The sequence below is a fragment of the Manis javanica genome, chromosome 4 (genome assembly GCF_040802235.1).
Source record: "Manis javanica isolate MJ-LG chromosome 4, MJ_LKY, whole genome shotgun sequence".
Classification (NCBI taxonomy): domain Eukaryota; kingdom Metazoa; phylum Chordata; class Mammalia; order Pholidota; family Manidae; genus Manis; species Manis javanica.
Genome location: NC_133159.1, coordinates 168,226,241 through 168,242,127, shown reverse-complemented (window position 1 = coordinate 168,242,127; position 15,887 = coordinate 168,226,241). Strand labels below are relative to the sequence as shown.

At 40.1% G+C, this 15,887-nt stretch overlaps 1 protein-coding gene across 3 annotated transcripts in view; it reads right to left on the bottom strand.

Moving 5' to 3' along the window:
* TLK2 (tousled like kinase 2) overlaps positions 1-15,887 on the bottom strand; it is a 111,835-nt gene that overhangs the window by 13,159 nt on the left and 82,789 nt on the right. For all 3 annotated transcript variants that reach the window (XM_036997184.2, XM_036997188.2, XM_036997186.2), the window contains 3 exons: positions 15,036-15,133; positions 12,866-12,947; positions 4,486-4,577 (listed from right to left, as the gene is read on the bottom strand). In XM_036997184.2, the coding sequence (XP_036853079.1) occupies positions 4,486-4,577; positions 12,866-12,947; positions 15,036-15,133 (272 nt within the window). The remainder of the gene's footprint in view (positions 1-4,485; positions 4,578-12,865; positions 12,948-15,035; positions 15,134-15,887) is intronic.

Below are 15,887 nucleotides of genomic sequence, written 5' to 3'. Positions count from 1 at the left end.
CAATTCTAAATCATTTAGTAAGATTAGGAACCAAAATGTATTATAATCTGACATGTTCATATACTGAATTTTAAGAGAATAATAGAACATGTTTATTCAATATAATCACTAATAATTTTTAAAGTACTTAGTTCTTATTTATAAAGACAGTGACAGGAAATTATATTTTAAGTAATCTAGCATCATTTAGTTTAGAGCATTTTGTTATAAGGCAAGAGTCAGAAAAGAGAAACTTTCCATAGTATAAAATAAAACGAAAAATAAAGTGATCTTTTCTGTAATTGGTACACTCCACAATGTCAAAAATGCACAGGAAGTACTCAACCAAAGAAAAACTGGGGAACAATCAGGGGCAGGCAGGCAGAGGAACAGAAATCTAGAAGTAATTAAATGATTTTCCCCAACGGAAATTCTGATTGACTAGGCTTATTTGTCAAGCTGCCACTTTTGGCGGTTTTTGCTTCTTCTGATGCTTCATCATCCTTGTCTTTCTGAAAAGGCAAGGCCTGCCAGCGCCACGGCAGAGCCGTGCTCCCGCGCCCGCTGCCCTGGCACGACGACGTCCTGAGCTGTGTGACGGCCCTGCCCTGGGCTTTACCCTCACAGCGCGGGCCGTGTGGAGGCCCTGCCGGAGACCCACGCCTCGGGGCGCCTGCGGAGATGCTGAGCAAGTGCGTGTCTGGCCCAAACCCTCGTTCAGCCAAAGCAGCTCCACACCTGTCCTTTTCCCTACATCAACATTCCATGTACTATTTCATCTGGTGGTAAGGTGATGTTGTTTTAAAAAAAAAAGATGGAAAAACAAGGTTAGACATTGGCTGTGAGTCACTGAAAGTACACCCTCCACATCCGGCTGCCTCTGGGCTGCTTCTCCCGCTTCCTCCGGAGGGCGGGACTCTGCCGGGCCTCCCCCGGGTACTCTCCACTGGGCCTCCCCCCGGGCACTCTCCACTGGGCCTCCCCCCGGGCACTCTCCACTGGGCGTCCAAGGGAGTGACGCGCTGTGAACAAGACACTGGAAGCAACTTATCCACTGAAGTGGTAGTCTTCTACTCTCTTTAAGTGGATATATATTTAGATTTTTTTAAATGATTTTATCCTAGATAATCAGAGGAGTATCATGCAAGAGTATACTAAATTCAGATACAATTATTTCTGCCGACAGCTTGTATGAAATGCTTCCTACTGCAGAGTTTCATAGTGTGTTGTTTTGGAGAGCTAAAGAAATCTAGTAGTAACTATTAATGCTTTTAAATTTTAAAGTAAAACAATCTTTGCTTTTTGTTTGGGGGGTAAGGAGAAAAAAGGAGGTGAGAAACAGAACCCAAAATTAAACAAGACAACCTTTTATTTTGAGTGTTTTCCTTTTTTTTCCAAATAAATGTCTTGATTCCAGATGGGACTGAGAATTCATCCCCATAAAAGGAAGAGTAATAAAAGACCTTACTGTGCAGGATCACAGCAGCATTCTCCTATTTCATAATGTTACTGTGACACTGAAGTGTACTAATATGATATAATGAATCATAAGAAATACATATTTGGTCATTCACATGACCAAATATATATTTCCAAGGTATACTGGTTTTCATCCACAGTTCCTGAAAACACTGCTGTCCAAAAAGTGAAACAGGTGTTTTGTGATCTTAATGAGACTTGGATCCAACCAAGCGCAGGGACTGGAGGCTGAATCAGCCACTGGCCAGTAATGTAGTCAATCATGACTATGCAATGAAGCCCTCACAAAAACCCCTGAGAAGAGCTGCTCTCTCTGCTCTGCCTGCTCTGCTCAGCTGGCTCCTGCTTCTCTGTCAGGAAGAGCTTCTACACTTGGGGAACCAGACGCCTTCACGGGCCCCCGAGCCAGGCCCCAAACTCCTTGAGGACAGAAGCTCCTTCATTTGGGACCTTGCCCTGTGTCTCTCTTCATCTGGCTGTTGACTTATATCCTTTATGGTACCCTTTATTAAACTAGTAAACATGAGTTCTGTGAGCCACTCTAGCAAACCAATTGAACCTAAGGGGGAGGTCATGGGAACCTCCAATCTGTAGCCGGTAGGTCAGAAGCACAGGGAATAGCCTGGAGCTTGCTACCAGCACCTGGAGTGGTGGGTGGAGGCCAGCCCTGTAGGGCAGAGCCCTTAACCTGCAGAATCTGGTGCTGTCTCAGGGCAGGTAGCATCAGAACTGACACGCTGCTGGTGTTTTGAGAATTGCCTGGTGGTAGTACGTGTGGGAATCGGGTCCAGGAACCTGAATGGAGTTATACTACTATTACTGCTGTGTATAACATTGTTATTACACATATATGTAGGTAAAAAAGACTCCATTTCATTTGGTGTCAGACGAGTGGGAATCACTACTACTTTAAGGTTTAATCTGAATTTTTAAACATAAATCTGTTATGTGTTTGTTATAAGCCTCCTTTTAAGTTCAAAGGAGTTAATGACATTTTATTAATTCATTATTATCAGTACCCTAAAACTCATAGTATGATTTCGTATCACTTAGCAAGAAAAATCCTTCAAAGGTGGAAGTGCTTAACAATTTCCCACCAAAGATAAATGGAGGTCACAAGAACTTTATACGCCCCCTCCCCACTGTGTCTGTCAACTAGGAAATAGCCCCTGCCCAGATGGCTCCATAAGCACTCAGGTGCCATGATTCCCTCCCACCTCTGGTGAGGAAACAGAGAGTAATACAGCCTGACTGTGAGCCTGGAGCTGGACCAGTAAATATCTTGCTCAGAAAAATGGGACAATCTTCTTCACTTGCTCTATGACTGTTTGGTAGAGAAATGTAGAAAGGCACCAAACTCAAAACAGCCAGGACTCAAAATAGCTCGTCAAGGAGGTACACAGTCCTGGCTTCAATCCCTCAGTTTCAAAAGGCTAGGGCAAGCAGAACGCCCACCTGTAGTTAAGACAATACTCAAGACCCAAGTTCTCTTTAAGGTCATACTGAGATACTGAGACTGGGTAAAGCATGTAGAAAAAAAAATCCCAGCACAGGAACTATTTTCTCAAGGTTGACCAAGGCTGATCCCTCATGGAGTCAACCAGTCTATAGTGGTCAGTGCATGTAAGACACAGAAGAGGCTCCAAGGAGAGCCAGAGGACACTTTAAAGGGAAGCACGTACTCTTCCAACATCCTTAGACACTCTGAGCAGCTCAGTATAACGGCAACATCTCTCTTTCATAACTGGTCAGAACAACATATGGTTTCCCTCTCTGAAGCGCTCCTGGCAGTCACTGTGGCATGCCATTCGTCCCTGCACGTCAAGTGACTGGAATGTACTTATAATAATGTAACTGCTCCTCAGAAGCATCTGGACTGCAGCTGCCTGTCATGGAAGATATACAGGCAGGATGCCATGCATAAACCACATATTGTCCCTTTTCCTACCTCTGCTAAGGCCTACTTCTCCTAATGCTACAGGAGGAACCCTGTCCTCCAGTGCTGAGCGCCACTGCCAATCTGCACAGGTAGGAAGAGGTCCCTTGCCCTGGTGAACAATAGGAATACAGCAAGAGCTGTCTCTGCCTTGGTCCATGCCCAACAACTGGTTGACAATGTAGAGATGTTTTATTTTCCGCTTAACATTTAGAAACCAACCAAAAGGCAACTTCAAAGTCTCCTGCTTTTTTCCCTCCAAGTACCATTTATAAGAAAAAACTTGCTTTTAGAGAAAGGAGGTGGTTGTTTGTATCAAAAGGTTTTTTGTATCCTCCTCCTGTCAGGAGTAGGATGGGTCTAGCTCAGCACCTGTACCAGGAAACAGTGGGGCCTTAGTAGCAGGTTAGGTGCGTGTGGCCTCCAAAGCAAGTACCCACGGATGCCAATGTTCTGGTGCTCAGCCTGCTTCCCGCTGCGGGGTGCAAAGAAATCATAACCTGCCCCTCACCCCCCACTCCAAGTACAGATGAGGGCTGCCCAGAGTGGCATTCTGAAGAGAGGCAAACACAGTAAGCAGGCCACTGAGCCTGCAATCTTTCAGACAGGCAAACTGTGATGGGGGAGATGAGCACAGAGCTGAGGAGCAGAACCAGTCTAACAAGTACCAATGAGGCACACCAGGTGCCCCCCATTGTATCCCCCGCAATGAAATGACTGAGGCAGCTGAAAAAGCCCCACCCAAAGCTCCCTGGGATCCCTACACCACCAAGGGACACTCTCATCTGGTTTCTAGGGCTAAGCAACACTGATTTTTAAGGCTTGTTTACTGTAGCTTACTTTAGACACACAATGGAAAGGGAGGTTAAGGGCACGGGCTTTGGATTAAAGGAAGTCTAGACTTAAATATCAGCTCAGACATTACTTAACTGTTACTCAAATTCTGTATCAGTTTCCTCATCAGCAAAATGGAAAATTATTCCATCTTTCAGGATAGTTATGAGGATCAGACAACACAATGCATATAAAGCTCCTGACATAGCTACTGTTACTAAACTCAGCAAACTGAGACGCGCTCCAGGATCACTTACTTGTGGTAATTCTCCTTTTTCTCATCTCTCCAGTTTTTATTTAACTGGTGAATTTTCACAGCTACATATCTTTGTTCTGTTAGATCAAATGCCTGTAAAAAAAAGGAATAAATTACACTCTAGATAAATGTTAACAAGAGTTACAGGCAATTGACTTGAAGCTTCTATTGAACAGGTCCACATACCCAAAGTCCAAAATGCATTATTAAATAAAAACAGCAGAGGAAGACAACACATCACATACTTGTTTCACAGTTGCAACAATCTTCTTGAAACTTGTGATCAGATAATTTAGACATTGCCAGACACACTGGCACACCAAGGGGTTTAGAAAATAAAACCAAGGACATACAACAAAGAGAAAGACAGCCCATGCCTTAACAGTCACTTCCAAACAACTTACTTTCTAGACATCATCTACACTGTTCGGGACCTCTCTCCATTAGGCTGGCTCTCTTCCCTCAGCTGACACTGGGACTTGACATGCTTCAGCAGTAAGTCCTGCCACTTTTGAAATGCTGGAGATGGAGACTATCTACCCCCTTGAGAAATAACCCATCTGGATATACCCCTTTGCCATGTTTGCTAAGAAAATAACCTCATAATTTTTAATACTATGTTGATTAAAATTAAAAACATTAAAACTAAAACAAAAACCAGCTGTGCCTTTAGTCCCACCCATATATGCTGATAAAATAAAAAGCAGTTTTTGATCCCTACAATGTCTGTAGTCAGTCACACCAAGTCACTTCTCCAGCACTGTCCAAAGCAAGAGACATGCCTTCCCCAAAGACCACCACTACTGGCAAGTTCCCCATCAGCTGGGTAGTGCTGTGTCACGGACTGGTTAACAGATGGGTTTTTGAGGCTGTTTTAAGTGTAAATCACAATTTGATGAAGTAAGTAGCATTTTAATACAAAAGGTTTCCACTATACAAAAGAATTTATTAGGGAATTCTTTACAACAAATAGTTTTCTTAGTTTTTAAATTTCAGATTAAAAACCTACTATTTCAGTTCCAACACTGTTACCACCCATTCATTATCCAGTTTCCACAACTGTACAAACAGATGAAAGTAACAGGCACAAGATGTACACAGTCCATGAATACTGGAGAGGACTGTTCTAAAGATCTTTTAAAATGTAACCTCCCTATAAGAAAGCACCTTATGCAAGAGAGCGTTGCTTAGAAAACAAACTTCTAATTTATACTAAATTTAAAACAGTATGTTTTAAAATATAAAAACCACTCAGTTCAAACACAGTATCTTATTTCACAGAAATGCGATCTTTTGAACTATATTTTTCTCCCAAAGTGTGAAGTCTACCTGGAAGCATGTATACCATCATGGCTTTGCCATAGGGAACCATTCCAAGTCATTGCAAATTAGACTAAATACCATCTAATTTGTGAAAGCACAAACAATACTGCAAGTGTCATTTTCTCCAACTACCACACCGGATTTTTGAATTCAAGTCACTGTGCTCCACCACTGCATTGAGGGGCTTTGGGGCAGCAGAGAACAGCAGAAGAATGACTACATTAAAGGTACACATCATTGCAAGAAGTATCTAGATTTCAGAAATGTTAAAACCTTTGAAGACTACATTTGGAAAAAAAATTGGATGAAGAAATCACTTAAGAAGTAACTGGGAAGCACCAAGAACCATTTTGATGAGTATAAAAAAGGAGCAGTCTACTATGAAAACCTATATGCCAACAAGCTGGAAAACCTAGAAGAAATGGACAACTTCCTAGAAAAATACAACCTCCCAAGACTGACCAAGGAAGAAACACAAAAGTTAAACAAACCAATTACAAGCAAAGAAATTGAAACAGTAATCAAAAAACTACCCAAGAACAAAACCCCGGGGCCGGACGGATTTACCTCGGAATTTTATCAGACACACAGAGAAGACATAATACCCATTCTCCTTAAAGTGTTCCACAAAATAGAAGAAGAGGGAATACTCCCAAACTCATTCTATGAAGCCAACATCACCCTAATACCAAAACCAGGAAAAGACCCCACCAAAAAAGAAAATTACAGACCAATATCCCTGATGAACGTAGATGCAAAAATACTCAATAAAATATTAGCAAACAGAATTCAACAGTATATCAAAAGGATCATACACCATGACCAAGTGGGGTTCATCCCAGGGATGCAAGGATGGTACAACATTCGAAAATCCATCAACATCATCCACCACATCAACAAAAAGAAAGACAAAAACCACATGATCATCTCCATAGATGCTGAAAAAGCATTTGACAAAATTCAACATCCATTCATGATAAAAACTCTCAGCAAAATGGGAATAGAGGGCAAGTACCTCAACATAATAAAGGCCATATATGATAAACCCACAGCCAGCATTATACTGAACAGCGAGAAGCTGAAAGCATTTCCACTGAGATCGGGAACCAGACAGGGATGCCCACTCTCCCCACTGTTATTTAACATAGTACTGGAGGTCCTAGCCACGGCAATCAGACAAAACAAAGAAATACAAGGAATCCAGATTGGTAAAGAAGAAGTTAAACTGTCACTATTTGCAGATGATATGATACTGTACATAAAAAACCCTAAAGACTCCACTCCAAAACTACTAGAACTGATATCGGAATACAGCAAAGTTGCAGGATACAAAATCAACACACAGAAATCTGTAGCTTTCCTATACACTAACAACGAATCAATAGAAAGAGAAATCAGGAAAACAATTCCATTCACCATTGCATCAAAAAGAATAAAATACCTAGGAATAAACCTAACCAAGGAAGTGAAAGACTTATACTCTGAAAACTACAAGTCACTCTTAAGAGAAATTAAAGGGGACACTAATAAATGGAAACTCATCCCATGCTCATGGCTAGGAAGAATTAATATCGTCAAAATGGCCATCCTGCCCAAAGCAATATACAGATTTGATGCAATCCCTCTCAAATTACCAGCAACATTCTTCAATGAATTGGAACAAATAATTCAAAAATTCATATGGAAACACCAAAGACCCCGAATAGCCAAAGCAATCCTGAAAAAGAAGAATAAAGTAGGGGGGATCTCACTCCCCAACTTCAAGCTCTACTACAAAGCCATAGTAATCAAGACAATTTGGTACTGGCACAAGAACAGAGCCACAGACCAGTGGAACAGATTAGAGACCCCAGAAATTAACCCAAACATATATGGTCAATTAATATTTGATAAAGGAGCCATGGACATACAATGGCAAAATGACAGTCTCTTCAACAGATGGTGCTGGCAAAACTGGACAGCTACATGTAGGAGAATGAAACTGGACCATTGTCTAACCCCATATACAAAGGTAAACTCCAAATGGATCAAAGACCTGAATGTAAGGCATGAAACCATTAAACTCTTGGAAAAAAACATAGGCAAAAACCTCTTAGACATAAACATGAGTGATCTCTTCTTGAACATATCTCCCCGGGCAAGGAAAACAACAGCAAAAATGAGCAAGTGGGACTACATTAAGCTGAAAAGCTTCTGTACAGCGAAAGACACCATCAATAGAACAAAAAGGAACTCTACAGTATGGGAGAATATATTTGAAAATGACAGATCCGATAAAGGCTTGACGTCCAGAATATATAAAGAGCTCACACGCCTCAACAAACAAAAAACAAATAACCCAATTAAAAAATGGGCAGAGGAACTGAACAGACAGTTCTCCAAAAAAGAAATACAGATGGCCAAGAGACACATGAAAAGATGCTCCACATCGCTAATTATCAGAGAAATGCAAATTAAAACTACAATGAGGTATCACCTCACACCAGTAAGGATAGCTGCCATCCAAAAGACAAACAACAACAAATGTTGGCGAGGCTGTGGAGAAAGGGGAACCCTCCTACACTGCTGGTGGGAATGTAAATTAGTTCAACCATTGTGGAAAGCAGTTTGGAGGTTCATCAAAATGCTCAAAACAGACCTACCTTTTGACCCAGGAATCCCACTCCTAGGAATTTACCCTAAGAACGCAGCAATCAAGTTTGAGAAAGACAGATGCACCCCTATGTTTATCGCAGCACTATTTACAATAGCCAAGAATTGGAAGCAACCTAAATGTCCATCGGTAGATGAATGGATAAAGAAGATGTGGTACATATACACAATGGAATATTACTCAGCCATAAGAAGTGGAAAAATCCAACCATTTGCAGCAACATGGATGGAGCTGGAGAGTATTATGCTCAGTGAAATAAGCCAAGCGGAGAAAGAGAAATACCAAATGATTTCACTCATCTGAGGAGTATAGGAACAAAGGAAAAACTGAAGGAACAAAACAGCAGTGGAATTACAGAACCCAAAAATGGACTAACAGGTACCAAAGGGAAAGGAACTGGGGAGGATGGATGGGCAGGGAGGGATAAGGGGGGGGAAGAAAAAGGGGGTTATTAAGATTAGCATGCATGGGGGGGAGGGAGCAAGGGGAGGGTGGGCTGCACAACACAGAGAGGACAAGTAGTGACTCTACAACATTTTGCTAAGCTGATGGACAGTAACCGTAATGTGGTTGTTAGGGGGGACCTGATATAGGGGAGAGCATAGTAAACATAGTATTCTTCATGTAAGTGTAGATTAAAAATTAAAAAAAAAAAAAAAAAAAAAGCAGTTACTGTGCGCTGACCTCCAATGAGTTCTGCACAGTGGTATAGAGGGCATGTCAAAGTGTGGGCAAAGGGTCTGTTTGTTTCTATGCAGGAGATCAAGGCCTAGCTTGGATACCCAGAAAATGAACTAAGATACGATATGAGGAGGAGCTTCCGGCATCAGCACTCTCTGGAGGACTTGTGCAGGGGGATGATCATCAAAAAGCCTCCACAGGGATCCGGACGATGCTGTGGTTGTGGCTGCATCCAGCCCACCATCTCCTGGACTTGCCATAAGAATGAGGAGGGAGATGTCTAGGTTGGCATGTGCATACAGTGAGACAACGAATTTGACCGGATCTGTACTGTTGGAACTCAACCAGGAGTTGGGAGGGGTGCAAGTTGTAGCACTCCAAAATCTCATGACTATAGACTATCTATGGTTAAAAGAACATATGGGATGTGAACAGATCCCAGAAATGGGCTGCTTTAATTTGTCTGATGGTTCAAGTACAGTTGGACAATATCCATCATATCATAGATAAATTTTCACAAATGCCTAGGGTGCCTAAATGGTTTTCTTGGCTTCACTGGAGATGGATGGTAATTATAGATTTGCTTTGTTTATGTCACCGTATTCCTATTATGTTAATATATGTGTGCAAATTAGTTAGTAGTTTAAAACCTATACATACTTAAGGTACTATACAAGAAGATATGTCAAAGAAATAATCAATCCTCCCAAGTTTCCTTCGTATGCTACATCTATAGCTTTTCTTCTTCCTTCCTAATTACAACCCTTAAATAGAATTCGTGCCTCATATCGAATTTACCGAGTATCATAATTCCTCCAGGTGGTAAAGATACCTTGAGACAAGTGCTGGGCATAGAAGCCACAGGGCATAAATCTGCAAAGAAGTAAAAAGCTAACCTTTGCAAACAATATGGCTTCTCTCTCACTTACCAACTTTACATTTCCCTGTATGGCCCCGGAAGATGACTGGTTAGCCAGAGACGGGTAAGATTCCTCAAGGGAGGAACAACCTAAGACAGGCACAGTCGCAGGGGGGCCATCAGGTGAGAATTTGGGGATCAACAGAGGTGAGGCTCAGAACCTCACCCCCCCTGCTTTGAGAGAAATCTTCTGCATCCGTGGATGTCTTGATGCCCTTGTCTAGCCTGGATTAATACTTAGTCCATAGGCACACACCTGATCATCTGATCATCTACATTTGCCTTCTTACAGCACTAAACTATGTTTTCTACCTTTATCTTGCATCTACCTACCACTTCAGCATTTTATTAAAAATAAAAATAATAGTAATAGTAGGAGAAATGGGGGATCAACATATAGATCAAGTACAAAAATCAAACGAATATTCATATTTGACCTGATTGTTTATAGGTCATATTGCATGATCAAAACCGAAAGTTTCTGTGATGACTGCCCTTGTACTGTTCACCATGTAAGAATTTATTCACTATGTAAGAATTCGTTCACCATGTAAGAACTTGTTCGTTATGCTTCAGAAGATTGGAGACTGACGGGAATTAGGCTTGAGATGGATTAATGATTGTACATTGAGCGTTGACCCCCCTATACTGAATTTTATTGTTGTTAACAACCATTTGATCAATAAATATGAGAGATGCCCTCTCAAAAAAAAAAAAAAAAAAAAAAAAGGAGCAGTCCTACTTCTGGGTATACAGTCGAAAGAACCGAAAGCACAGTCCTGAAGAGATGTATGCATGTACATGTTCAAAGGAGCACTACTCCCAACAAACACCAGGAGGAAGCACCCCAAATGCCCACTGAGGATGAATGGATAAAGAAAATGAAGTATACATATACAGTGGAATATTATTCAGCCTCAAAAAGAAGGAAATCCTGTCACATGCTTCAACATGGATGAGCTTTGAGAAGATTATGCTATGTGAAATAAGCCATTAATACAAAAAAACAAACACTGATTCCCCTTACATGAAGTGTCTAAAAGCAGTCAAATTCATCAAAACCGAATGTTGGCTACCAGGGATCGGGACGGGAAAAGGAGGGGTGGCAGTGTCTCAGTTTTGCAAGATGGCAAAGTTCTTGGGACCTGTTTCAGAACAACATGAACATACCTAACACTACTGAACAGTACAATTAAAATGGCTACAATGGCAAGTTTTGTTTTTCAACCACATTAAAAAAAATTACCAAAAATTAAAAATAAATTAAGCATATGACTCAAGAGTGAAAACAAGTAAAAATAAAGACAACAGAAGGAAGGGGCTAAGGCAAAAGCTAATGAAATAGAAAAATCAAACCGTAGATTTGATCAACAAAATACAAAATGGATTCTTAAAGAAGTAAAACATTGCCTCATCTCTGGCCTATTAGTCATGAGATACAAAAATAAACATTTCATAAGAAAAGAGAAATAACTATGGTACAGATGATATTTTTAAGTCAAGATGAAACAGATTTTCCAGAAAAATTTAATTATCAAAAGTGACTTAAGAAGGGGGGAGAAATATGAATAGATCAGTATCTGTAAAAGGAACTGAAAAGGTGTTCATTTTCTTCTAAATTGACACCTACCCAGGCGGCTCTGAGTCAGCTCTAACCGTTACAGAAGCCAGCAATTCCTGTGTAATGCAAAGCATTCCAGGCATAGGAAAAGAGGAATTTCACAGTTCATTCTTGGATAACTCTGATATCAAAACTAAACAGTGCTGCCTATATGCAAAAGATGACTATGAACCAGGCCCACTTACGAACATTGATTAAAAAATATGAATAAAATACTACAAAACCAAACCCAGCAAGCAGTACACTAAAAATAATGCACAACATTATGTATATACTAAATGCCACTGAATTATCCACTTAAAAAGTTAAAAGGGTGAATTTTAAGTATATACAATAAAAAATTAACATTAAAAAAGGGAAAATGGTATAACTAGTTTTTACTGTTTCATCTGAAATGAAACTAATTATTTTACTCAGAAGAGTTCCCTTATATAAGTCTATATGGGCATGACCTAAATCATAACAATGAAAACTGCACCTTAGAAAAGAGGGCATTACAAGGGTCATGCAGTAAAGACCAATTAATAAATCAATTCTGCATTTAAAAAGCCTGGGGCCAGAAACATGTGGAGAAATTTATGTAGCTGTGGCTGGGAAGATGTTATGGGCCTTTGCTACATTTAAAGCTGGCTGAATTCCTCTATTCCCCCTTTACTAAGAATCAACTGGAGGCTGCTGGCCCAACTGAAGCACTCTCAGCCAGGATGCGCCTTCAGAATACCAGCTACTACTGCTCTTAGAAAAGCGAACATTTTAAAAACAAAAACAGGTTTTCAAGTAAGAATTAACTTAAGCACATCTATTAAAAAAAAAAGTTTATGAGAATAAAAGTAGCACATAACCACTTCTACCAAAAGTAGATAAGGCAGAAAGTATAGAAACAGAATAAAAACTACCGTAATTCCACTACCAGGAGCACTGTTTTTCCTTTTTGTTTTTTTTAAATTTGTATTTATTTTTATATTTTTATTTTTAAACTTGAAAGCAGGGCAAAATATTGTATCCTGCTTATTAGTTACCTAAGCTTACTAAAAGCAGTTCTCCCGAAGATACAGGTTCTTAAAAGTTTTTGAATTTCAGTCAAAAGATATCAACCCACAGTTATCACTATTGTAAATGTTCTCTAAGGTGGTAATAACCAGTGATTTAATCCTCAGTCTTTGCACCCAGTCCCACATACTTACCTTGTAAACTTCACTGAAACCTCCTCTACCCAGAAGATGTAACAACAAATATCTGTCATTTAACGTTGGATGATCTTTGAATCTGTGGGAACAGGGAATATATAACATCCTGAGGTCAAGAACTACACAATCTCCCATATTTGTAAAATTCCCAGATTATCTAACATTTTATACGTATGATTTTAGCTACTGTCGACAGCTTGGCACTTAACACCAATACAGTTAATTCTGCACATAAAGTTACATAGTTCAAAAAGACAGCATTGTTACCATGAACAGCATTGGCTGGAGCCACAAGGGGTGGTATAGCACAGCAACAGTTAGACCTGTGGGCTCTACTGACCTTCCTGCCTTCCGGTCCTGCTAAGAAGTGGGGGGTAGGGGGTGCTCTACTGAGCTCCCTCCCTTTCAGTCCTGGTAGGAAGAGAGAGAGAGAGAGAGAGAGAGAGAGAGAGAGAGAGAGAGAATGTGTGTGTGTGTGTGTGTGTGTTTCAAAGATGTTTGGTCCTGTGTGTGTGTGTGTGTGTTTCAAAGATGTTCGGTCCTGTGTGTGTGTGTCTGTGTGTGTTTCAAAGATGTTCGGTCCTGCTAGGAAGTATATGTGTGTGTGTGTGTGTTTCAAAGACGTTCGGTCCTGTGTGTGTGTGTGTGTGTCTGTGTGTGTGTTTCAAAGATGTTCAGTCCTGTGTGTGTGTGTGTGTCTGTGTGTGTGTGTGTGTTTCAAAGATGTTCGGTCCTGCTAGGAAGTATATGTGTGTGTGTGTGTGTTTCAAAGACGTTCGGTCCTGTGTGTGTGTGTGATTCAAAGATGTTCGGTCCTGCTAGGAAGTATATGTGTGTGTGTGTGCCTCGGTCGTGTGTGTGTGTGTGTGTGTGCGTGCGTGCGTGCGCGTGTGTGTGTGTGTGTGTGTGTGTGTGTGATTCAAAGATGTTCGGTCCTGCTAGGAAGTATATGTGTGTGTGTGATCTTCAAAGATGTTTAGTCCTGCTAGGAAGTGTGTGTGTGTATGTGTGTGAGATTCAAAGATGTTCCCATGGCCATAAAACTGGATTTGATTATAAAATGAGTCACATATTCTATGTATATTTGTTTTCTTAAGACGGAAAGTCTTCATGATATAACTGTATTCCCCATATAGGATCCTGTCTTGTGTTGTTTTCTAATAGTAAGACAAAGAAATTAGAGAATCTGGCAAAAAAAATTAAAATATTTCTACCTCATTCCTGATCTTAAACAGCCCCATTATTAATCCTGAAGTTTCTTTAGGCTGATTCTGAGAAAGCAGCATGCCATGGAGAAACAGGACTGCATGGTGGAGAGCTTTGGAGTCAGACCCAAGTTTAACTCTGCTTGATCACACTAGTTACAGGCTCCTGGGTGAGTTAACTTATTTTCTCTAAGCCTATTTTTAAATCTATGTACTGAAGATGACCTACCTCATTGGATTTCATGAAGATTAAATGACAGAACATAAGGGCACTTAGCACTATGCCTGACACACAGAGACTGCTCAGTAATGGTAACTGCTGTTGCCTGCTCTTTACAGAAAGAAAAGTCTATTGCTCACACTGGCCAAACAAAAATATACAAGCTGTAGCTATGCAAAACAAAAACAAAAAGAAAACAATTTCATGTCTCAGAATCAGAAAGATGTGGGAAAGAGCAGCTTACAGACAGAAGCCATTTCCCATGTGCAATCTACTTTGCAGTCTCAATCCCTTTAATGACATATAAACAGAAGTGAGCATTTACCTACATTTAATGTGCTGAACATTAGAGTTTTGCTTAAAACCTCAACACTCCAGTGGCCCTTAAAGATCATTTGGAAACTGGGTGTCACCTCAACCCAGCAATCTTTCCACAACACCACACTGTCACCTACGCTTCCCTTTAGTAACATTCTGTAGGTAAATCTGGACATACAGTGTTATCTCAGCCATTTACAACTGCAAAGCTATATTGTTTTAGAGACCCCCCTACTCATGTAAAATGCTACTGGTTAAACTAAAGCAAATCATAATTTTGTTAACACTGTATTACATCTTATAGTAGAGCTAAATACACTGGAATCATTTACCAAATTTATATGAAGCAAAAACACCATTCGAGACCATTCATGTCAGAGAGTGCTCAGCAATCTCCAACCCAACATACCCCCAGGTTGCTTACTGTGAATTATCTTCATTATGTATCCTTTTTAGTTCCCTGATATGTAGATTTCTAACTCTTTCTAGCCTTTCCAGCTCTGCCTGGATCTCTGCTTCTTCCTAAAGTGAAAAGGAAAGAAATAGCTCAAAACACGGGAAGCCTTATCTTTTTAGAATCTCATTTCAAAAACAGCAGACATTTCTCTTGTGAAAAGCTAAATGAAGATGTTTTGCACTGAAAAAGGTTCTTTCAAGAACTAGAATTTTGATAAAAAACAAGCCCATAGAAAAATAAAATCCAAACTATACAGAGTACAACAGGAAAGAAGTCCTCTGCTCCCTGTACCCTCCTCCCTATAGGTATAACTACTGTTAAGTTTCTCGTGTAAGTTTCCACAAATGTTTTGTTTAAGTACATATAAAGGCATGCAATCTTTTTTTTTTTAAAACAAAAATCAGGTTCTCTATCTAGTTCTGTTCTGTAAGTACAGATTATACTTGATACTTAGGTTCCACTGATACAACAAGATCTGAGAAACTCATAGGGAAAAAACACACACAAACAGTTTACTAAATATTATTGAACCTCATCACCATAAGCAGCACCTACCAAAAATATACGGGGCTGTTCAATCTAAGAGATAACCTATCTACATCTAAAAGAACTCCATGAACATCATCAATAACAAATTCTATGTAGGTGCCTTTGTGTTATAATACTGTTGGTACAAGACCTCTTCTTAGCCAGTTTAGCAAGAGATAGGAACTGCTATATAATTTAAAATACCACAAGAGTTTTCAAAAGATCACCTGCTTTAATTGTATATTTAATTTTACAATAAGGATAACGACTTACAAAGCCTTGGTTAACAGA